This window comes from Vanessa cardui, chromosome 27 (assembly GCF_905220365.1).
Source record: "Vanessa cardui chromosome 27, ilVanCard2.1, whole genome shotgun sequence".
Classification (NCBI taxonomy): Eukaryota; Metazoa; Arthropoda; class Insecta; order Lepidoptera; family Nymphalidae; genus Vanessa; species Vanessa cardui.
Genome location: NC_061149.1, coordinates 4,302,595 through 4,328,994, shown reverse-complemented (window position 1 = coordinate 4,328,994; position 26,400 = coordinate 4,302,595). Strand labels below are relative to the sequence as shown.

At 32.6% G+C, this 26,400-nt stretch overlaps 1 protein-coding gene and 1 non-coding gene across 2 annotated transcripts in view; both read left to right on the top strand.

The window, feature by feature from the left end:
• The window catches only part of LOC124541159 (endoplasmic reticulum junction formation protein lunapark-B), a 30,696-nt gene extending 8,629 nt beyond the window's left edge, over positions 1–22,067 (top strand). The window contains exons 3-10 of the mRNA XM_047119015.1: positions 9,903–10,138; positions 10,927–11,059; positions 13,636–13,744; positions 17,267–17,388; positions 18,390–18,519; positions 20,158–20,295; positions 21,343–21,423; positions 21,937–22,067. Of these exons, the coding sequence (XP_046974971.1) occupies positions 9,903–10,138; positions 10,927–11,059; positions 13,636–13,744; positions 17,267–17,388; positions 18,390–18,519; positions 20,158–20,295; positions 21,343–21,423; positions 21,937–22,010 (1,023 nt within the window). The 3' untranslated portion in view covers positions 22,011–22,067. The remainder of the gene's footprint in view (positions 1–9,902; positions 10,139–10,926; positions 11,060–13,635; positions 13,745–17,266; positions 17,389–18,389; positions 18,520–20,157; positions 20,296–21,342; positions 21,424–21,936) is intronic.
• Positions 6,815–6,886, top strand: Trnaw-cca. The gene has a single exon. It is a non-coding gene; the product is annotated as a tRNA-Trp (tRNA).
• Positions 22,068–26,400: the final 4,333 nt, after the last annotated feature.

The following is a 26,400-nucleotide window of genomic DNA, read 5'->3' as shown; positions in this document are numbered from 1 at the left end:
TGTATCTATACATATAATAAAATTGGAGTGTCTATTTGTAATATTAAAATAGCCCTTTGTACACGTACATATACCAAAATAACATTTTTACAATTTTTGTTCGGCTGTCTGTTTCTTTGTTGCGGCACTTCTCTGGATCGGCTGGCCCGCTTTTGATGTGACTTTCACTAGCATATAACTGATGTAACAAGGAGTAACTTAGGCTGCAATAATATATTTTTTTGATAAATTCAAACGCGTATAAGGTAGCGGGTATAGCTAGTTTGACATATATATAGCATTACGTTTAATGCAATCCTATAAAAGCGTACTTAACTAAAGTATATTTTGATTTGATTTGATATTTATATACTAACGCTTGCGATAAAAAAGATACATTTTACTGCCACTGGCAATTGCAATGACACAACAACAACAACGGCCTGTAAATTTCCTACTGCTGTTCTAAACCCTCTTTTCCCTTTGGGGAGAAGGTTTGGAACATATTCCACCACGCTATTCCAATGCGGGTTGGTGTAATACACATGTGGAAGAATTTCTATGAAATTAGACACATGCAGGTATCCACGAACACGATGTTTTTATTGACCGCCGAGCACGAGATGACTTATAAACACAAATTAAGCACTTGAATATTCAGTGCTGCTTGCCTGGCTTTGAATCCGTAATCATCGGTTAAGATGCAAGGCTGCATGCGTTCTAACCACTGGGTCATCTCAGCTCTCGGCTCTGACACCCCAGTAAACAAATAAATAGTTAAGTTAGTATTTGTGTTATAAATGTAATCATATTAATTAATAACTCAGTAGTGAGCTATACGCAAATAGCTAAACATAGCTGAACTATTACCAGATCAAATGAAATACGTCAATCAAAGGTTTGTTTAACTTTATTCCATTTTCGAATTGAATAGACTACCCAATTTGTCATCATAATATGTCTTGATCTGTCAGATTGGAGTAGTTACCGAGATTCACTCAGGAACATATCAACAAAGAATTCGAAACAACAATCGATGTTTATTATGTTTTTCAATAATATCTCGTCTCGAATTCGTACGGTAACGTGGTCACTCTACCATTCAATACAGTAAATATTTATTCTAGAATTTATAAGCTCATTGTTCTATTATACTACAGAGCTCATTGTATTTAACGGTATACGTTGATACTGCTCGGAATGACTTATCGAATGAACGGACGTGTGTAAGAAATTTTAAATAGAGCAACATTCAGTCGAAATTTTTGAACGAAACACACTCATTTGAGACTGTATGCTTATGTAAATGTTTATGTGCTGAAGTTCGATAATGATTCGAAATTCAAATTAAAATCGAAATTAAAACAATAAGTTAGGAATAGAGACTGTATTTCGGATTTAACGTTATTTATGTTTATGTAATTGGAGTTCGATAATGATTCGAAATTCAAATTCAAAACAATAAGTTAGGAATAGAGACTGTATTTCGGTTTTAACGTTATTGATGTTTGTGTCATAGATTCGAAATTCAAATTCAAAACAATAAGTTAGAGATATAGTTTTTTTTTTTACTTTCCTTTAATGTCTGAGGTGTTTCTTTGAAGTATATTAACATATGAAAAATTTGGGTAATACAAATTACATTTTAATGTGATAGTACCGAGATAGTTCGAATTACTAGGTCAGCCATGTATTTTAAGCTTATAATTGTCGTATTGATTCAGGGGCTAGCACATACATCTATTAATAAAGAGGTCCAGTGTTCAAATACTCGGTGTTGCCGTTCTCTTATGCGTTTTGCTAATCTCCCTTGATATTTCTTAAGCCAACGAGACCGATGTTGATCAGACGGAAATCGTCATAATGATACAATTATTTTGTTAATATAATTTAAAAGAACAAAACACTTAATATAGTCCAGGTTCCATGGTCCATTTTTTCACTTGATTAGTATCCAGTTAATATTTCGTTAGTAGTCCTTTGTTAGTTATGACGAGGCTCTCAATTGTAGTAGTTAATAGAAGTAGAAAGGATATAATATAGATTTGATTATTCTTGATCTCAAAATTTTACCTACTCACTTAACTTACCTACCACCTCACTCACTAGATAGTAATCTAGTGAAAAATATGGACCATTGATACTGAACGAATACTATGTTCAATGTTTCAATATTATGATCCTTTACCCAAAGGTTGCCTGGAAGAGATCGCTGCTGAGCGATAAGGCCGCCTGTTGCACCTCATGCAACTTTTGTGTAACAAAAATGTTTTTTTGTTAATGCACTTGCCCACTATGTTTTCTCTTGTAAGTCTCTTTCAGTAGGGTTGCCTGGAAGAGATCACTACTCAGTGATAAGGCCGCCCTTTGCATACTTTTGTAGTGATTTTGATTTTAAGCTTTTTTCTTGTATTTTGTTTATTTTCTGCGTGCTTAAAGCTGTTTATTATTATTATTATTAAAAATGTTATTTTTTAGTTTTAAGATTGGGTGCAATACAGAATAAATAAAAATGTTATAACGCAAAGAAGCGATCTTCAAAAAACTTAAGTCGACATATAAAATTGGTTATTTAACATACTTTTTAAATTGTTAATACGTTGTTAGTAGGAAATACAATTTCGTTTTACAAAGTAATTTATCGTTTCGAAAATATTCTACTTTATGTTTTTCATTTCGATCGAGAACGTTTTAATGACATTTATGACGTCACACCATTGTAGCGGCAGCAGACACATTTACCTAAATGAGCGTTTTTAATTATTTTCGAATTCGAATTTCGAATGACAAAAACAATTTATTTTAAATTAAGAATTGATATCGATAGGTATTTTATGCATTTTTTTTGTAGTATGAAATTGGATGAAAATTTTGTTCTAAATTGTTTTCAAGCTTTATTTTTTTTTTGTAATTAAATCGATTCAATACCAAGTTAAGCGTATATATTACATACATATACATTACAGTACTGCTTGCGTTCTTTTTTTATTTTCTTACGCAGATATAAATATTGTTTTATTCTGTATGTAAAACTTCTATTGATTGCAAGAAGGATTCCCTTGAAATTCATTCGTATAGCAAATACATTGAACCTTAAACTATACTAATGTATACTTCTATTCTTATACTATAAATGGTGTCCCATTTATAGTTATACTATAAATGGGACAGTAAATCAGCTTATTGTTACTGTTGCTTTAATGGCCAAACGACTGAAGCGAATTCTGCTACATGTGTACCCACCGATCCGTATTCGAGCAGCGCTGTGAAATATGTTCTGAACCATCTTCTCAAAGAGAAAGGAGGCCTGAGCCCCGCAGTGGGAAATTTACAGCCTGTTATTGAGTACCACTGCAGATCAGTGGTACTCAATAACTTAATTTGTTTTTCTAATTCATCTCGTCCTGTATGTACCTAAACGACCTCCGTCGTCGAGTGGTGTGTACACCGGTTTTCATAGATAACCTTATCGAGTTTTCGGGTTCGATTCCCGGCCGAGTCGATGTCAGATAAGTTCATTAGCCTCCTATGTTGTCTTGGGTCTGGGTGTTTGTGGTACATTGTGATCAGAGTTATGTATGTGATGTTGTCCAATACTTATTATTATTATTAATCAAATTAGATGTAGCATCGGAAAATGCAATGGAATGCTAATAAAACCGATTACTGCCGATTTACACGACCAATAGAAATAGCTCCCTATCGCGCCATTCAACGCTAATCGTCGCTATAGATTTTCGCGACAGAGAAAGCAAGTGCAAGTAAAGCGACGTGTCAAATTGATGAATATATTAGGTCATATGATATTACAAGTTATTACGTTTGTGCAAAGATCATATTCGCATGAGAAATAAATATTGATAATTTGGGATAGCGTACGTAATTCGGATGTGATCGGTTTTACGAATTTTGCCGATGCTACATCTAAGTTGAGTCGTACTATACATAGTAACGAATTAAATAAATCATACCGATGTACCGAAACCGCGATTAGTCCGAACATGAAAGTTCTTAAATATCTCTATCAATGCTATAGCGTTAGAAATTTACTTTCAAACCTACCTCTTGAAATGCGACTCTACGAAAGTGTGTTACGTAAAAACCGCTCCAATTTGAACCTTATTACGACGCAATAAGATTTAACCGATGCGGAAATGGACTTTGATACGGTCTAATGGTTTTACTTTCGGATGCAATGTAAAAAATACAATTCGAGATTCATTTTGATGGAGTTTCTGAATGCAACAGTCATGTCTGTATAGTCTTAGGATGGTCACGAGTTTAAACAACGATATTCTTTCAGATTCATTTATTAACACTATTTTCACATTCATTTTACACATAATACATCCCGTATATTATTCATAAACCTAGCCTATACAACAAAAACAACAACAACAGCCTGTAAATTCCCACTGCTGATCTAAAGCCTTCCTCTCCGTTTGAGGAGGTTTGGAACATATTCCACCACGCTGTTCCAATGCGGGTTGGTGGAATACCTACACATGTGGCAGAATTTCTATGAAATTTGTCACATGCAGGTTTCCTCAAGAGGTTTTCCTTCACCGCTGAGCACGAGACGAATTATAAAGACAAATTAAGCACATGAATCAGCGGTGCCTGCCTGGGTTTGAACCCGCAATCATCGGTTGAGACGCACACGTTCTAACTACTGGGCCATCTCGACTCTATAATTAGCCTAGCCTATAATTCTCATTATTTCCAAATTAATAATATACATTATTCACCAAACATTGCCGCTTTCAATTTCTTGACATTATGTCCCTTACCAGCCAGCATCATACATTCGACCAGTATGGATCTTGAATATTACACTACAACATATTCTAAAAATACTCAATCGACATATTATTAATTAAATTATTCTAATAAATTATAGTTATACAATGGTTAAATCAAATTAAATCAAAATAAACTTTATTCAAGTGGACTTTGAATCGTCATTTAACAATTAACTAAAGCTACCACCCGTTCGGAAAGTAGATTCTACCGAGAAGAACCGGCAAGAAATTTAGTAGTTACTCTTTTTCAACATTTAAAAAAATACAGTTATGTTAGTTAATACAATTATTAAAATTAATATATCCTGGAAGTCAACAGGTATTAAAAAAATAACTCTGACAATGGTATAAAAACAAAAGTCGCTCCGATGTCTGTTCGCTTAGATATTTTGAAAAATGCAAAGGATTTTGATTCGGTTTTCATCAATAAATAGATTGATTCTACAAGAAGTTATAGTATAAGTTATGTTGTCTTAAATTTTCGCGATTATTACACACTTAAATAAAACTACGGGTAGACCTACCCGTGACCACGAACGCTGTGTGCTCGAAACGTCGGGATGTCAAAAATAATTAATATACGCGATTAAAATCCGTTATAACTAGTTTTATTAAGTTATAATTTAAGTCATATTATAGTAGAGAAAAGCCGAGTATTTCAAACTTTCCTAGTTTTTATTTTTTTGTGTTTTTTTATTCAATTAAAAACACATGTAAACAGGATGGGTAGCTAGTATTTCGTAATATATAAGATATTATCATTGCTATAGTTATATGGACTTTGTTGGTCTTTAGTCCAGTTAGCTTATAAAGTTCAAACTAGGATCGGGTCGATAATTTACTTATTTATTATTTGCAATTAATTGCAAAATTACTAACTAGATATATGTTACAATATGTACTTATATAAATTACTCTAGGTTTTCATGTGTTATGCAAAAAAGTTTGCTTAATACCAAATTTCATCAAATTCGGTTCAGCGCTTTGGTCGTGACTGAACGACAGACAGACAGAGTTACTTTCACATTTATAATATTAATATAGATTAAAAAAAATAGATGGATTGTACAAAGTTCCGTTAAGCGTAAGGCGGTCTTAGGTTGAAGCAGCGATCTCTTTCAGACTAACTGTAAAATGTGTGACACAATAAATAAAATACATAATTGTACACTGTAAATATATCGTCCGTTCTAAGAAGAGCTTAAGCGCCGGAATTGTGCTTTTGTAAAATGAATTTTAAAGTGATTACTTTAAATCTCATTTCTTAAAATTATCACTACGGAGGTTTAGCGGTTTTGCCTCGCTATTACGTGGTATACGTGGGAAATGTAAGGCGTTTCTGAACCGGAGTTTCTGTGTGTTAACGTTGTCTCGGGAAGTATGTAAAGCAGTTGCTTCTTTGACCGGAAGTCTTCTAGGTTTTTGAAATTTCCAAAGCGGAATACAACCACTTAAGCTAAGCACAGACTAGCAATAAAATGTGCTCTGGACTCTTGAGAATTATTATTCGACTACCCGTTTTATTATTATCACTACATATTATTAAAATGAAGTCCCCCGGTCGCGTCTGTCTATCTGTCTGTATGTTCGCAATAAACCCCAGAACTACTGAACGTATTTTCATGCGGTTTTCACTAATAGACAGAGGGATTTATTAAGGTTTTTGTGTAAATAAGTTGAAACGGAACGACAATTGTTAAATAGGTATGTCGGAAAACATATGTAACAGAAAATATATAAATGAAAGGTAAAAATATTAAAAAACATATATGTCTACCCACGCAAAGCCGGGAAAAGTCTGTAGTTCGCCATAAAACAATAAAAAAAAAGTCAAATTCAATTAATTATTTGTTTTTTTTTGGTTAAATTTTTACCATTAAACTGTCGATTTCAAACGTGCGTAATATGTAAATATAAATTAAAATACACTAAACCGCTTGAAAATTTTCGTCATTTAACGAAAGTAAAATTTAGTTTTCCCGCAAGTTATAGAATTTATGAAACCTATTGGTTATTTCAATGACTTTGACAACGACTCCGTGGCGCAACGGTAGCGCGTCTGACTCCAGATCAGAAGGTTGCGTGTTCAAATCACGTCGGGGTCATCTTGTCTGTTGCTGTATTCTTTTGTTTTTTCGTTTTTCTGACATTAAAATATTTTAATCATTTAAAATTATTTTAACTATATAAGGATTATTACGAATTTTGGATCTTCATAAAACTTTTTTTTTTAATTTCATACAGATAGACTGCTGCATGGTTATCTGATTGTGAGTGGCCACCGAGAAATGTTCAATGTTCATTAAAAAAAAAAAACACAGATTATATACATATACGCGGGTCGCATTTTCGCTGGCTTAAATTTAGACTATTGAATACGTGAAAAGCGTTAAATAAAGCAATTTATTGGATTGTATAGCTTAAAGATTAGTTGACGTTATCACCTTTCTTTGAAATTCAGATCAATGACGTCATAAAGCAAAAATCATCGTTCAAATATACTCGAGCTAAACAACAATGTAATAATGAATTAATTCGAATTCCGACCAATGGATGACTCTCAATTAAATGCTACGAAATTATACTTGGTTGTTTGGTCGTTGGTCTTATACTTATAAACAGAAGCTTAGCTAACATAAAAAAAAGCATACTCAGAAATAATTTCCATACAAATTTTCATCACCATATAACTTGTAGATGAATTTTGAATAATCTTCTTTTAGTGCTCATTTTGAGTCATAAAGAACTCCTTTCAAAAATCCTTCTTGTAAAACCCGCTCGTTGAGGTTAAATATTTTATTGAGTACGTATAAAGGACCCAATTGAAATCTCTATGTAAAATCTAAATTTACTTATACAGGGTTATTGGTAATTCGACGTATATCCGTTAGGAGGTGATAGGGGTGGCTATTTGCAATAATTTAACCCCCATAAGTATTACGAATTTCCAAAAAATAACTTTCCTTTCAAAGACTTCTTCGTGAGGATAATAGTAAAGAAATAAGATAAGAAATAGTAAAGAAATGAGATAAGTAATATTAGTGTTGCCCAAATGCAAGACCAAGACGAGACTTAGCCAGTCTTGGTCTTGGTCTTGCGCCAATAAACCTGGTCTTGGTCTTGGTCTTGGTCTTGCGCTGCCAGTCTTGGTCTTGGTCTTGGTCTTGCAGCAAGAGTCTTGCAAGTCTTGCAATTACCTATTAGTCTATTACTATTTATTAAAGTTTATTTTAAATCTTAGAAAAACGTATTAGAATTGGAACATTGTGAGCTTGAATTAACATAGCCATAGTAAAGATCAAGCAGATTAATAAATTACTGAAGATTTGATAAGAAATTTGAAAAATCAACTGACCTATATGTCGTTTAAAAACTTAAGAAATATAATGACTGAATGTACAATAATAGTACCTAAGTAATTAGTTTAAAACCATATAATCAATATTATAATATATACTTACTAGAATAAATTATTATGACATCTACTATCTATCCTTACCATTTTATCGTAATCATAATACTACTTGCGTGATCATTATAATGTATTCATTTTCATTCTAAGCACTCGGAAACTTATTTATTCTTTGGAACACCTGTAGGTACTCTTAAAATTCGAAATTATTTTGCATGAGTATACCTACGCCCTGTGGCGGCCATAAAATAGTGTCAAATGTAGTGATTTTGGCGCGGCGGCAACGATTGTTGTATATGATTTCAAAAGAAGCCGCCGGCGCGTGTATCATAACCATGTACTTCCGAAAAACGGCAAATATCTTTGAGAAGTAAGTACAAAACCATTGATGCCGCATTATCAAAGTGCCAATGATTAAAACATAACTATGCATGCACTCAGTTTGATTTTAATGGATATTTTTTATTCGCTATGTAGGTATGTTTATGGTATTAGTCGTAATGCGCATAGGTCCAGTTTTTCATATTCTTTGATACAGTTTTTTGCGTCTCATAGAATTCCTAAGCGTACCTATACACCGAACTGTTACACCTAACTACTCCGTGAAATAGCGCTAAGTACTAGCTGCAAGACGCAAGAGTCTTGCAGGGTATGTCTTGTTCTTGCTCAAGTCTTGCACGGTCAGTCTTGGTCTTGGTCTTGCTAGAAATACGCGGTCTTGTTCTTGGTCTTGGTCTTGCAAAAACGCAAGAACAAGACCAAGACTGCAAGACCAAGACTGAATTTGGGCAACACTAAGTAATATGGACAAATATCCAGTGTTTAAACACTGGATATTTGTCCTGGATATTAAACACTGTAAACGATTAATCGTTTTTATAAAACAAAAGAAAAAAATAGATTTTAATTGAAACTTTTTTTTAAATAAATTTTTGAAGTTGCATTTTTGACAAATTTTTGAAAAAAAAACTAAAGAACGTGATAATTTAAAACGGTTTACTTTCGGATTATGCATATGGGGGTTAAAATTATTGCAAATAGCCGCCCCTATCACCTCCTAACGGATATACGTCGAGTTACCAATAACCCTGCATAAACAAACACTAATGATTATTCACGACATCTCAGTAACTAGAACTATTCAAAGTTATTAACCTACCAGAGGTTTCTTATGGACATTCGCTAGGAATGGATTTTACAAAACGCCACCTCTAAAGGGTAAAATGTGGGTTGGTAGTTTGTGTTCTATAAATGTGGCGCTGATAAAGCTAGTATTCATATAGTAGTGATCTTCTTCTTCTCCACTGAACATGAAATGAAATAAAAATCTATTGGTTCTTATCTATATTTCTATATTCATATTGTTAATGTGTAAGTAACTCTGTCTGTTTGTTGTTGTCAACAACAACAACAAAAAAAACCCACTAAGTTTCTTACGCCGGTTCTTCTCAGGTCAGGGTATTTTCTTTTCCGAACCGGTGGTACTGTTTCAATTGACCATCAATAAGAAAGTGTAATGCTTCTATGTTGAATAAAGTTATTTGAGTTTGAGTTGTGTGTCTGTCGGTCTATTAACCCGCTGAACCGAATTTGATTAAATTTGCTATGAAGCATTATTGAACTCCAGGAAAGGACGTAGGCTATTTTATTTGCCGAAGCTGTGGGCGACTACTAGTATTTAAATATTCAATGAACTTTTACTTCTGCAGCGCAAGAAAACAACAATAGAAGTACTAGATACCCTCGAAACGAAGATAAAGAGCATAGAACAAGATGGTCAATACAAGGAGCAGACGCACAAAAGGGTCATCGGTTACGTGATGGCGTACTCAGTGGGCCTTTACGTCCTGTTTGCGGTCCTCTACTACTACATGTACGCCGGGAGGAGCCAGCACTGGTTACATTCCCTGCTGTACGCTTCGCCGCTACTGATCCTGCCTGTTCTGTAAGTAACAACAACAACGGCCTGTAAATTTCCCACTGATAAGGCCTCCTCTCTCATTGAAGAGAAGGTTTGGTTCCAATGCGGGTGGAATACACATGTTGCAGAATTTCTATGAAATTATACACATGCAGGTTTCGTCATGGTGTTTTCCTACACCGCCGAGCACGAGATGAATTATAAATACAATATAGCACATGAATCTTCAGCGGTGCTTGCCTGGGTTTGAACTCGCAATTATCGGTTAAGATGCATGCTTTCTAACCACTCGGCTCAGTTCTGTAAGTATATTGAAACAACTGCCAATCGCGAAGCCCTATCAGTACGCAACGATTGAATATCCAAGCTTTTTTGAACGTTCTCGAACAGTAGATTGAACTCACAGAAATCTTTGAGTAAGAAACAAACGTTTAACCCTCTATTTCAACCCCTATCCAAAATTCCTTCCTTAGTGGGTGTCTACTCTATAAAATGATCCTACTCGCCAAATTTCTTAGCCCCAACTTTAATAGTTTACGCTCGGCGATGATGGAGCAATCAGTCAGGACATCTTATTTTATATGTATAATAAAGATAGAATAGAATAGATAATAATTATTATGTCCTAACAATATTTAGATCATTCTCAACGGAGACTGGCCATTAGCACAATCCGCAAATACAAATGTTAGTACTCCACATATCCTTAATTTGTCACAACCAGAGACGTACTTGCTTTCAGATTCTCAAACATACTCCATTACTCCAAGACTTAATTTCTTCTAAAGTAATTTTGTTATGTCTTGTTACAGCGTGATATTCCTTCGATCAGCGATATCGTGGTACTATAATTGGACGCTTAACAAGAATCGTGTGAAATTGAACAAAATGAGAGAAGAGAAGAAGAAGATTCTAGAAGATGTTATGAACACGGAGACGTATAAGGTAAATAATGTTTCATTTACAGAAAGCTTGGTAGTAGTCCATCTGGGTAGGTAACACTAACAACAGCTTGTAAATTCCCACTGCTGGGCTAAAGGCCTCCTCTCCCTTTGAGGAGAAGGTTTGGAACATATTCCACCACGCTGTTCCAATGCGGGTTGGTGGAATACACATGTGGCTGAATTTGTCACATGCAGGCTCACGATGTTTTCCTTCACCGCTGAGCACGAGATGAATTATAAAGACAAATTAAGCATGAATCAGCGGTGCTTGCCTGGGTTTGAACCCGCAATCATCGGTTAAGATGCACGGGTTCTAATCACTGGGCCATCTCGACTCAGGTAACACTAACTCGTCAGATATTCGATCGTCAATCAGCAGTACCAAGTATTGTTGTGTTCCGGTTTGAAGGGTGAGCCAGTGTAACTACAGGCACTAGGGACCTAACATCTCAGTTTCCAAGATTGGTGGCGCATTGGCGATGTAAGGAATGGTTAATATTTCTTCCAGCGCCATTGTCTATGGGCAATGGTGACCACTTACCATGGTGGGCCGTTTGCTCGTCCTCCTACCTGTATCATAAACAGTACTACCAACAGGTACATTATTAAATTATCCAATTCTAATAGGACGGCTGGTTGATTTTTCGCGATACAACGAAATCCTCAAATTAAAGCTAAAATCTCATGTTCAGTAACTATTTTTTATTTTAACATTGTTCTCAACTCTTTGTTAAAGTATATCTAATCCAACTTATAAAATAAAATAAATAAAATAAATATGAGACAACATCACATATATTACTCTGATCCCAATGTAAGTAGCTAAAGCACTTGTGTTATGGAAAATCAGAAGTAACGAAGGTACCACAAACACCCAGACCCAGGACAACATTGAAAACTATTGATAATCTATATCGACTCGGCCGGGAATCGAACCCGGGACATCGGAGTGGCGTACCCTTGAAAACCGGTGTACACACCACTCGACCACGGAGGTCTTATGTAAATGCGAAAGTTTGGATGGATGAATGTTCATCTATTACGCTAATGAACTTATCTGAATTTAATTTGGCGCAAAGGTTTTCTTAGAAGCTCCCCTTTCCCTCCCATTTCAACACAAGCCATATGTAGGTAGTAACTAATACCCCGTCCCAATCAATTTTCTCATTGAACACCAACTAGCGTTCTAACTATTCATAGAAATATTCCCAGAATGTTAATCTCACTCGGGCTTACCCACTAGACGATGTGGTTATGGCCAGTAGAGTCAGATGCAAAATATATTACTATAGTAAAATTTGTCAAATTTAGACGACCTCCATGGTCGACTGGTGTGTACACCGGTTTTCATGGGTACGCCACTCGGGTTCGATTCCCGGCCAATTCGATGTAGATTACCATTAGTTTTCTATGTTGTCTTGGGTCTGGGTGTTTGTGGTACCGTCGTTACTTCTGATTTCCATAACACAAGTGCTTCAGCTACTTACATTGGGATCAGAGTAATGTATGTGATGTTGTCTCATTTAAAAAAAAAAATTAAAAGTAAAACAAATGGCCTTGAAGTTTAAGGTTACTTTTTAATCACAATATTTGTGTGTCAATCAAATGATATATAATATTCTCGATACGCGCCACTGCCTCGTATATTATGTCTTGTTTATTTGTTAACTAGTAGTTCCTGGCGGTTTTAGCCGCACTAATCATGGATTAATTATATTTACTTGGTGGTAGGGTTTTGTGTAAGCCCGTCTGGGTAGGTACCACCTACTCGTCAGTTGTTCTACCGCCAAATAACAGTACTCAGCATTGTTGTGTTCCGGTTTGAAGGGTGAGTGAGCCAGTGTAACTACAGGCACAAGGGACATAACATCTTAGTTCCCAAGGTTGGTGGCACATTGACGATGTAAGGAATAGTTAATATTTCTTACAGCGTCATTGTCTATGGGTGATGGTAACCACTTACCATCAGGTGGCCCATATGCTCGTCCGCCAACCTATACTATAAAAAAAAAGCTGAGATGGAATAATGGCTACATCATTTGCTACATACCCAGGCATGGCGGTTTTGACGTTCTTGATTTGTGAGCACGATCACCTCGTGCTCAGTGATGAAGGAGACCTGCATGTGTTAGCTGATATTCTGGTATTTCTACCAACGTGCAAGGGCCCGCGTGGTGGAATAAACTTAAGACTTCATAAGACCTCCTAAAGAGGTTCGAATAAAAAAGTTTTCATATATAATGTGTAATTATACACATTACATATTTCTATTTTCTGTTCATCCTCCCCCATAGCATGTGCTAATTATATAACTTTGGTTTATAGGTTTAACGAATGTTTAAGAATAGTCATTCCATAAGATAAAGATGAACTGTGTTATAGTTTCTCGTCTAAGCTTAACGAATGGTGACCTCAAACTTGTAGCAAAGATAAATAGCGAATGTGTAGCGTCAGCTTAAACATTTATAACGAATTGTAATTCGAACCGCGTCCTTCGCTAGACGATATAGTTTTCTGACCACTACTAAAGATTTCTTAAGATTGTATTCGTAATATAATCAACGTTATCCATTGCAGGTTGCAAAGGAGATCTTGGATAAATACGGAGGGCCAGAGGAGCAATCTAAAGCAAGCAAGCCGTTTACATCATTCAATGCATCCAGTAACGCGACTAAAACACCACCAGGTAGAAATAGTTTTCTTGATTACATATTTAGGCCAAAATATTACGGCTATCAGAGTGTCGTTTGATTTTCGACCTTATTACAGTGCTATAGAGTTGTACCACGACTTTTATATGTCTCAAATAGCTATTAGTATATTTTAAAAATAGAATTAAATATTCTAGAAAATCTGTCCAAATATATACTTTTTTAATTGTTGACAGTTTTTTGATTTGACATTTAGGCTGTATACTGCCATTCCTTAAAGGAAAATTTTTAAAAATATATATCACATTGATATGACCTCTTTTTTTAATTTTAAAATAAAATCAAAGTAAAATCTTCATTTAATTCCAAATATTGCAGTTTTAATGTAAAACATGATGTGGTATGAAGCCGAAAGTACTGATAATAATAAAAATAAGAAAAAATACCATACATTATGTATTATGAGATTTATTTATGTTCTTAATTGTTATTATAACTTTAAAATTGTATGTAAATATTAGAAAAAAAAAATTAGGCCTGTGATTATTATTTATTAATGAAAAATTTTACATCATTATAATTTTAAAGTATTATTAATAATATAAAAATACTTGGTTGCCATATCAAAAGATATTAATATATTTATTAAAAAAAAATAATCTTTTATTCTTAATAAATGTTAACAATTTTTTTAACAACAAAATTTACTTTAAGATCACATATATCTTACTTTAAGGACTAAATAATAAGTACATTATAAGTCATAAAAAATATTGGCGATTATATTAATGTTACTTTACTATGACCAGTAAATCCTAGGGAACTAATTATTTATTCTATTAGTTGGTTTGAAGATACATATAGAGTTGCTACAACCGCCGAATGACATTAATTTATTTATAAAAAAAAAACAAACAATGATATTGTAGTCTGTTCCAATTGAAAAAGGAATACAGATAAATAAAATTTTACAGACCATTTATGTCAATTAACTGTCAAATTCTATTCTTTTCAAATTATATATGGATTATAAGAAAATGGCCGTATTTTTGTCAGAATTTTAGTAATAAAAGTAAAGTAGCTATGCTGGATTTTATTTCTCTAAATAGACAATATTTAAAGCAAATTTATTTCCATTTTCGATACATTGTTTTTTTGGAGTAAAACCAATGCTGTGCTGAATTTTATTAATCACAGTAAGCATGTATTTGCTTTAAATAAACAATATTTAAAGCAAATTTACATTTTCGATACATTGCATTTTTGGAGTAAAACCAATACTACTATATTTAATAGATATTCATTCACTAAGACCCTAAGTTTTAACGTGGAGTTGTGTACTCTCAGATCTAAATGTAAGATTACTTCAATATAAAATAACTTATTTAATGGTTGTATCAACTCTGTGTCAATATCGTTCTTTTTGAGATTAATTATCTCTTATTAATCCGAACTGATTAATTGACTGTAAAATAAATCCGTTCATCCAAAATTAGCAATTAATATTAATCTAAAAAAAACTACATATAACTAATTAATTAAATTTTAATTAATATATAAATAATTGTGCTATTAGGATATCTAGAAATATTTATTATTATATAAAACTAAATATACATATTTGTTAAATTGTAAACAATTTGAATTACATATAATTTTTACGATTTTTTAAAATTGTTCTTCATTTAAATACCTTTTCCTAAACATTAACACATTAATAGAATATTTAAAAAAAAATCTTAAATCGAATTAAAGTTCTTTTTTTAAAAAAATAGCTTCATTTAGAAAATGCAATAAAAAAGGTCACAGACAAACAATATATTATATAGATTAAAAAATAAAACAAAATTGAATCAATCAAGTTGAACAGGAAGTGGTACCACTAAGCGAAATCGTTTTACATCTATCACTGTGTCCTGCTAAAAATATAATTTAAAGGGTATTCCCCTTTCAACGATAACTGAGCTTGCTAAAAGATTACATATAAAAGCGATTCTCCTTTACAACCAAATGATTGCGTTGTGTTGTTGAACGGGGAAGTCCCGACTAGCGGTTCTTTTTTATACGTTCTATTTTAATTCAAACTTTATTACATATAAATTAGCTATTTAAAATGGAATTTGTAATATTTTATTATCTATAAAAGTACAGATATTATAAATACATATAGTAAAATTATTAATTCGAGTCAGTAAAATGACATTTCCAGTGTTGCAGGTTTTTAATCTCAAATAAATAGTGATGTGATAGAATCACGACTATAATTTTGGGAATTTCGACTAAAGCACTATTACTAATTCCAGTCAGTAAAATAACAAGTGCAACTGTCACTGATACTGTTCGGCAATCAATAGACATAGTCATGCTTTATTTTATTAAGTATCAAAGCGTTTTTTTATTATAAATATTTAATACATATTGTATTAAATAATACGATTTTAGAAATATGGACCTTACCAGTGTATTAAAATTTCTCACTTATTATATATTTCTAAAATCGTATTATTTAATACGGTATGTATTAATTTACAATAAAAAAAACGCTTTGATACCTAATAAAATAAAGCATGACTAAATGTCGAAGTCTATTGATTGCCGAACATCACTATTGTAGCAGGTAACCCTTTTTTGTATCAGTGACAGTAGCACTTGTCATTTTACTGACTCGAATTAAAAATCGTACTATAGAAGTGATATAATGTGTTTTCTCAGTAAATATCTCGTATACTAAAGATCGATATCGTAAAGTAATAACAGATTTTTGATGCTGGTTTTAATTTTTTTTCGGTACATCAGAAGTGACATAATGTGTTTTCTCAGTAAATATCTCGTATACTAAAGATCGATATCGGAACGTAATAACAGTTTTTTTGATGCTGATTTTAAATTTTTTTTCGGTCAATCAACATGTTCGTCAAGTATTCAAATCGATCTAGTTTTTGATCAAAACTGAGAGGGGTTTGCCAAAATGGACATTTTGCGTCTTTATATAAATAATATTTTCGTTTAGACGCGTAACTGTCTCATCGGTTGTCCGTCTATGCATCTTTTTAAGGAAGATAGTCGATGTCTAAAATGTAATCATGCTATATTTATTTATTGATTAAAACAATTTAATAATTAGACATGGTATATATTATGTTACTAGCTGTGCCTTGCGGCGTTATAAATACTATATATGAAATGAAATGAAATATTAACAATAATAATAATAATGTAATCAAAATAAATTTAAATTCAATAAAACCCAGAATATTATATACTTATATGTTTAATTACATTACATATAAATATACAAAGTTCAAGCAAACTTTTGATAGCCATAATTTATTTTAATAAATAAAGACTTATTCGTACTTTAGAATATTGATATAATTCTAATATATTTTTTTATTCGATTTAAGATCTACATTCAGGTATCAAAAATAAACAACTCAACAATAATCGTTATTTATATTATTATTGTAACATTTTTGTATAGTCTGTCCATAAAGGTCCATAGACAATGAAATTTTAAATTTGGAACAAGCGGTTGAACTTTTAATGTTTCTTTTCAGCGACGCCGGTTCAAATACGACCGAGATTAGCGATACAGAACTCGACGCCGATAACAAATAATAATCTTAATTTAGTTCCCGTCAACGCACCGACGGCTCTCTACAAGGGACCGCGGCTCAGGGTGAGTTGCATTCAAATCAAATCAAATCAAAATAAACTTTACTCGAGTAGGCTTTTGAATCGTCATTTTACAACCAAGTGAAGCTACCACCGGTTCGGAAAGTAGATTCTACCGAGAGTAACCGGCAAGAAACTCAGTAGTTACTCTTTTTTAACATTTAAAAATACGAAGTCATGTTAGTTAAATACAATTAATTAATGTATCCTGCGTGGAAGTCAACAGGTATTAGCTCCACGCTTTTTTATCGTCTATAAAATATTGTATTGAATAATATGCTTTTTAATTAATATAATCATCAACAGCTTATAAATTTGCCACTGCTTGGCTAAAGCCTCCTCTCCCTTTGAGGAGGTTGGTGGAATACACATGTGGCAGAATTTCTATGAAATTTGACACAAGCTGGTTTCCTCACGGAGTTTTCCTTCACCGCTGAGCACGATATGAATTATAAACACAAATTAAGCACGCTGAACACGAGATACATTATAAACACAAACACATGCATATTCTTCTATTTCAATAATATTAAATACATAATACAACCTGATGTATAGTCGGGGTAAGAAAAGGTTCGTCACCTTAAGATCTATTTTCGTGTGCTCAGTATGAGCGATAATCTGCTTTACCGATCGAGAATGACATATTGCGTCGCAATGATTTGATGTTTAGATTCAAAAGGTACCTTAAGACTTGATAAAGGAATTAACTTGAAAACTAACAAAGGTTTTCTTACTCTGACTGTACACATACAACAGTGCATCTCGTTTTTTTATATTCGAAATCAAAATCAAAGTATACTTTATTCAAGTGGGCTTTTACAAGCACTTTTGAATCGTCATTTAACAAGCAAGTGAAGCTACCTAAAGTAGATTCTACCGAGAAGAACCGGCAAGAAACTCAGTAGTTACTCTTTTTCAACATTTAAAAGAATACAGTGTATGTGTATTTGGATGGTTTTCGTATGAGATTTTAAATGTAATAATGAAACCTTCTTTTTCCAGTCGGACCAGTTGCCGAGACCGTTGCCTGATAGCCACCGCTCTGCTTTAGATAAAGTGGTGGACTATCTCCTCAAAGATGGACCGAATCACCGCATGGCCCTTATATGTACTTCTTGTTTCTCACACAATGGTATGTTATGTTCTCACATTATCCCTGAAATCATAGAAAATCTATGAATATTAATATTATAAGGGGAAGTAGCTATCTGTCTGTCTGTCTGTGTGAACCCAGTGATCGAAATTCGACGAAAATTTATATGAAGCAACTTTTAACTCCAAGACAAGACATTGAGTACTTTTATAACTAACGTCCACTTTCCCCCTCCCCCTAAAACGTGGTCCAAATCCACCATAAATTAAAAAGAAACATTGGAGTTTTTTGGATAGTTTCTTAATTGAATATTCAAGCAAATCCAATTTTATCGTATCAGAGTTAGCTGTTAATTACGTGGATCTTTAGAGGTAATAAATAACAAAAAGATCTTGGAAACATTCTGAGGTAGTTACCAGTGTTTATACTCCTGTATTTTTTAAGTCTTTGGTCCTGCGCTACAAGTTATGTGGGATTGCCATTCCATCGTGAAAGTAAGGGAGCGCATTTTAGCAAAAATATGGGACCACTAATTTTTGCGCACTTGGCGAATTTCTGTCGATGATGGTGGTAATGCCATGTATCCATGACACGTAGCGTTAGTTACCTGATGACCTTGAAATAAAACTAGCTATAACGGATTTGAATCGCTTATATTAATTATTTCTAACATCCCGACGTTTCGAGCACTTTACAGCGTTCGTGGTCACGGGTAGACTAAGGTGACATTTGTCTGTTTGAAGAACAAAGGAAATATTATTTACAACTACCGTCAACGATAAATTTAATTAAAAGTTTTATTTCAATGTGTAATCACGAATATTTAAGACAACATTACCTGATTTAAAAAAAAAACAATTATCAGATTTTTTATTGAATAATAAGTAGATCTAATTTGTAAAATAACAATTAAATTTAATTTGAGTGTATAAGGTGAGACCAAGTTAAATGTTTTAATTATACACGATTATTGTTTTGTTTGTCGCTAAAAAATTTTGTTACCTATGTATGCGTACCTACAATAATACATAAATGTTATATAAAAGTAAAAAAAAGTAAAGTAACAGCCTGTAAATTTCCCACTGCTGGGATAAGGCCTCCTTTTCCATTAAGGAGAGGGTTTGGAACATATTCCTCCACGCTGTTCCAATGCGGGTTGGTGGAATGCGCATGTGGCAGAATTTCTATGAAATTAGACACATGCAGGTTTCCTCACGATGTTTTCCTTCACCGCCGAGCACGAGATGAATTATAAAGACAAATTAAGCACATGAAACAGCTTGCCTGGGTTTGAACCCGCAATCATCGGTTAAGATGCACGCGTTCTAACCGCTGGGCCACTAATATTAAATGTAATGGCTACGACGATAGACTGTAAGTGAACATTGCTTTAATTTATTGTTATCACATAAGTGACAATGTATGTAAAACTAGTTATACCGGATTTGAATCGCGTATATTAATTATTTTTGGCATCCCGACGTTTCGAGCACTTTACAGCGTTCGTGGTCACGGGATGCCAAAAATAAATAATATACGCGATTCAAATCCGGTATAACTAGTTTTATTTAAATGTGTAATAATCGCGAAAATTTAAGACAACATTATGACAATGTGTGTCTTTGTTGGTAATAAATTCTTTAAAGCTAAACCTGATGACGTGTTCGTGTGTGTCAGGCATGGCGATGGCGGAGGAGTTCGAGTACGTGTCGTACGTGTGCGCGTACTGCGGGCGTCTCAACGCGGCGCGCAAGCAGCGCCCCGCCGCGCCGCTGCTGTCGCCCGCGCGCGCGCTGCCCACCCCGCGCGCCCTCGGTGAGTACCCAAACGACATAAGTGCCGCGAGTGTGCCTCTCGAGAACACTCTTTTAGAAATAAATTACTTTTCATAAGTTTGTCGCCGCGCGCCCTCGGTCAGTGCCCGAACGACATAAGCGCCGGGGGTATGCCTCTCGGGAACACTCTTTTGGAAATAAATTACTTTTCATAAGTTTGTTCTCATTTTTGTAATGAAATAAGTATAGTACGTCACAACTTAGATGTCGCATCGGCAAAATTCGTAAAACCGATCGCATACGAATTAAGTACGCTATCCCAAATTATCAATATTTATTTCTCACGCGAATATGATCTTTGCACAAACGTAATAACTTGTAATATCATATGACCTAATATATTCGTCAATTTGACGCGTCGATATACATGCACTTGCTTTCTCTGACGCGTGAATCTATAGCGACGAATAGCGTCGAATGGCGCGATAGTGAGCTATTTCTATTGGTTGTGTAAATCGGCAGTAATCGGTTTTATTTTCATTCCATTGCATTTTCCGATGCTACATCTAATTTGTGTCTTACTATACTTGGAATGACCTGACATGGGTACTTAAAAGGTGTTTCAATGCTAACTCCGTCAATGAGTCTTGAGAACTAAGCTGTTATTCCCTTTTTATACTTTTTTTGTAACACACACTGCTATAGGAAGATATTACTAATTAATTTAAATTAATAATAATAAGAAAAAAAGTCATTGTGTATTATGATAATAATATGTTAGCAAAGCAGTGTAACGACGCAAAAGAGAGATTAATCAGCTGATGTTTAAAATCGCTGATGAAATAAGCGTAACAGTTCAACGCTTATGTTGAGTGATTGCCTAAGAAAGTACCATACGAACAACTGTAACAGCTACAAATAAAATTAGCTTACTGGCTCACCTACCCTTCAAACCGAAAATGCTGGAAATGAGCTACCCAGAAGGGCCAACATTAAAAATGACAATTATATGAATTCTAATTTCAAGCCTGTAACATAGGCATAGGTAGTTTAATAATAAATACTATTTTCCTTATGTTATTCACAGGTAGTGGCGACGACTCCTCGATAGCCAGTTCGAGTGACAGCGAAGATGAGAAAAATAGTAACGATACTACGAAGATTGGAGGTAGGTTTTAAAATTAGAGCATCAATAGTGATGCCAGATCTGGTGTTGTCGTAATGCCTCAAAAGTAGTTTAAAAGTAATAATTAAAGGACTATATACACCTAAACAAAATGTTATATGAAAAATGAGTCCCTTTATCGAAGAATAGCACATCCGGCTCGAAGGATCATGAATAAATCATAACTACTAAGCTAATATTATTTACTTTGCCAAAGGATAGCGTGTTTCAGAAAAACCAATAAAATTATTCACGCCATCTATTAATAGATATAAAAAGTAATTAAATGTTTAATATTATAGATAAAAGCTATTATTCCAAAGTTATTGTTTACAGCTTTCTTTAAAGTTTTATTTATATTGTAGCCATATTAATGAACATTACCAGATTTGATGGCATATAATTAATATTTACCCTACTGACATTTCTAATTAGTGGTTTTAATTTTGTACTGAACCCTCTTAGTGTAAAATATTGAAATACATATGTATAATTAAAACTTCATTACTCTTTCAGAAGGCGAACCGGATCGTCCCCCCTCCCCGATGGAGGTCGAGACGAAATCCGAAATGGAGAAAAAAGAAGACTGAATGAATTGTTGCATTGTTAATTATTTAATTATAATAAATGTCTGCTGATAATAGTTACGAGCAATCGATTTAACTCGGCTGGAAATGTTGATTTTTAAAACGCGCCGTATAACGTTGGTCTTATGAATACAGAAAAATTTTAAAAGCAGTTAAGTAAGTAAAATAATATATGCGCTAGAATTATTTATATCATCCAAACTTTTTTTTAGAACAGTCTGTATAAATTTATTTTAGATGTGTATAGTATGACTTAACTAGGATGTAAGCATCGACAAAATTCGTAAAACCGATCACATCCGAATTAAGTACGCTATCCCAAATTATCAATATTTATTTCTTATGTGTATACGAACATTACACGAACGTAATAAATCGTAATATGATATGAACTGATTTGACGCGTCGATTTACATGCACTTGCTTACTCGGGTTGAACTGACGCGTGAATCTATAGCGACGAATGGCGTCGAATGGAGCGATAGGGAGCTATTTCTATTGGTTGTGTAAATCGGCATTAATCGGTGTTATCGAATTTACCGATGCTACATATAAGTTGTGTCGTAATATAGTCATCTCTTTAGTAATATCGCGAAATAGCAATATTGTCTGTCCTTTTCATACTGTTGGATGTTTCGAATATGACAATTATATACAAGTCTATCGATAAGCGTTTATTAACAGGAGTTTTAACTTTTTTTTAAATTATAATAAAGGCTTAGAACTCGCTTTAAAATATGGTGTTCATAATATAAGCAATCTGTGGTGAAAACGTAAAGCATTAAATACTTTTTTGAGGTTCGACTACAGATTAAAAATAGCGTTATTTTATATATAACGTAAAATCATAGTAAGATACTACACGATTTATGTTTTTTTTTATGATCTTTACATATTTATGTGTTTAAATGATGTTTTTTGAGGGAGGAACAAGGGAGTTTTTGTGGTAAAGGTTTTGAAGAGGTCGCTTAATTTATTTAACCGATGTTCACATTATATAAACTCATTATTTATTTTAAAACGCAGCAATTATATATAAACTTCAAAGTATATTTTGATTGAAGTCTGACAACTAATATCTTTAACATGGCAATATTTAATAACGTCAAATTTATAAATGGATTATTTTGCCTTTGACATTGACATAAAGATTTGATGTTGCCATTTATATGAATATTATTTGCAAATTTATTACATGTCTTCTTAATAATTCATAAAAAAATTGTTATAAATCTATAATTAGAACATAGTTGTAGTTTTTATAAATCTTACAAAATATATACTCACTATGAAAATTAATATAATGGATGTTACAGTCAATTATAAAATTTAGTAACAAAAGTTTTTAATTCGAATTGTTTTTTTTTTTAATCGTTGTACGTAAATCGCTTTCTAATATTTTTGCTCTGTTATATATGATTTACAAAACATGCTTATTGCAATAACAACAATTTCTATGTTTTGTATATATTGGTCTTAAGTCGTTTTTCTTCCAAGGTATGTATTTATAGCATGCGTCGTAACATATTCCATTCTTTGACTAAAATTTTAAAGGTAATTTTACACTAGTCGGATAAATGCTGCGTTTTAGCTACATACTAATTTATTAAAGTAATTTTAAGTTATTATGAATCTTCCTAGTTGTAGAATTAGGCTTAATACAACCTACGGCTTGTTAGGCTCGATACTTAATTTGTTTTTTTTTTTCTATTTGACATCTCAGAATTAAGTTCGCTTTTCTTTAGACAAAGTAATATAATTCTTTGTTTTTTTTTAAATTTGCTTTTAGAAAATAAAAATCTGTAATGCAATAATTCTTCGTTATGATCATTGTTCTAAATTTAAAATGACATTTTGACACATGTTACGTCATTGCATAACGCGAAACGTCACTTTTGCCGCTAATTTTTGAATGCAGTACACGCATAATGATTGCTGTTACTAATTGAGGCTGCCTTTGCCTGCTCTATCTCAAATTTCTAATTTATAGATCAATGTAATTATTTCGTTTATATTTCATTATAGTTAAAGAATTTACACTCTCATATATTTGTATATAGCAATACTTTGTTTGATTTAAAAATATATTCAATTCATATATAATCAAACAGTATGTGCTTCAATACCGACGTTAAATTTTATTTAAAGAAATATTAATATATATTTTTTTAATTAAATATTTATCGTCGTGGGAATAATTACGTTCAGTTATATCAAAACTTTCAAATATAAAAGACTTTTATAAATTCAAAAAGCGAATACTCTTAATGCCTACTGTATTGATAACGGCTAATATAACATCATTGTACTTATTGTTGGTGGTGCCTGTGTTTATTCGCGGTGGTGGCCACTCACCATAAGTTGATCCATTTGGCATTGTTGAATTCAATTTATCAGTACGAACATATGCCAGTGTAAATTCACCATAGAGAATTTAAAATCATATTTGCATGTAAATGAAATTTTTGTTCCTATTAAAATTTAATTGTTATTACAGTAAGTATTTTCTTGAACACGATATAACACCCATTCTTAATTATCAGTTATGATATTTTCCATTAAATGCATAATTCCGTTCCATAACAATGTATTAATGTTTTTTTTTGTTGCTAAAACAACTAATTTCTAAATAAAATTGTTTACTTCAAAACCTTTTCTAGTCAACTGGATAAAAAGGCATTTTATACGATCTTTTTAAAGGATTATAAATTTATATTTAGACCAGACATTCCTTATATGAATCGTTTTAAACAAAATAAACATAGAATTGGTTACTGCTTTTCATCACACTATTGTTAAGGTAGTTATTGTTTGCGTTTTTTGTCCGAAAGTTATGTTAGGGTCATACTTGTTTTTTTTTAATATTCAAAGGTCTAGCCGCAGCTTCAACTTTTAATAACTCATACTAATTGCATTTTTTTATCTTTGATCTATACTTAATATATATAGATGATAGATTATGTTGCAATAGCGCTATATCGCATATATTTATTGTGCACTGAATAATTTTAAATATTGTTAAAAATAATCAAATTAATTTAGCATTTGACTTACATTGTAATTTACTTATACGTTTCTAACAATTTATATTTTAGTTATCAACAAAATTGAGTGACTGGTGACCGCTAATGTCATTTTGTCGATGCCAGACATTAAAATATTTTAAATAACAATGCAAATTATCTGTTAATTAATAAAAAAAAGTTTTTACAATTGTGCTGAGACGGCTTTGGATTGTTTGATAAATTTGATTGACAGACTTTCTAAGTCTTTCGTAAAATATTATATGTTTATATTTTATGACATCAATTACGATCAGTTTGTTTTCTCTCCATATATAGTCGTTCGTATTTTCATTTTTCTTTAATAATCTGTTAAGTTGACATTTGAAATGTCAATGTATAGTGAAACGTCACTTATCGCGCTCTTTTTTAAATGTACAATTTAAACAGTTTAATGTTTCTGTGTTTCACTAAAACTGAAACAGTTATCGGTCTTTACTGTATTAATTTCCATTATAATATAATATTATAAAATTCCATTTAAATATACGTATTTTGTCTAAATTTAATTTTGACTAAATAGGACTTTTGCTATATAGCAAACTTAAGAAAAACAAATGTATACATTTTTCAACTTGTTAAATTATTATCACACTTTCATTCAAACATTTATTTTATTTAAAAACATTTTACTGTAATAATCTCATATAAATGTCAGATGTCTACACATTTTGTAAAAAGTTAACATATTATTTATCGAATGATAAGTGATAATTATATAAGATTGAAGAGTAGGTATGTCGCTGTGAATTGCAGAATTAATTGTTGAATTGTTTGGACAAGGGCAGTTAGGGGCCTTAAAAACGACATTCGTTAAATTTGTCCACGAATGACCATAAACATTTAACTTTTTTTATAAATACATTATGATTCCAATTCCTGCATATTATTAAGATGTAAAGACAATAATATTCGTGAAATATGTTACATGAAACTGCATTTTTTGAATTGACAAACTTTACTCCAAGGATTTACAGTCGCAGATAAAAAAATAAGTTTTTTAAATCCTCACATGTGATTAAGGCGAAGTCGAATGATTAGCGTTGTTAAATTTGTTATTTATTGCTTGTATCGTTGATTAGCCGTTTTATAATGGAACTAATATATTGTAAGAAACTATTTGATGTTTTTTTTTTAATCTGTACCAAATTTTTAGTATTAAAGCCTTATATTTTATTTCCTTGAGCATAATTTAAATGATGTGATGAGAAGTAAGAGATATTTTTTATAGAGCAATTGCCAACTATGGTAAGTCACTGCCCATAGACACAGCAACGCACCTGTTCACCCATCCCTAGGTTTTACTAATGGCAGTGGCAATCACTTTCCGT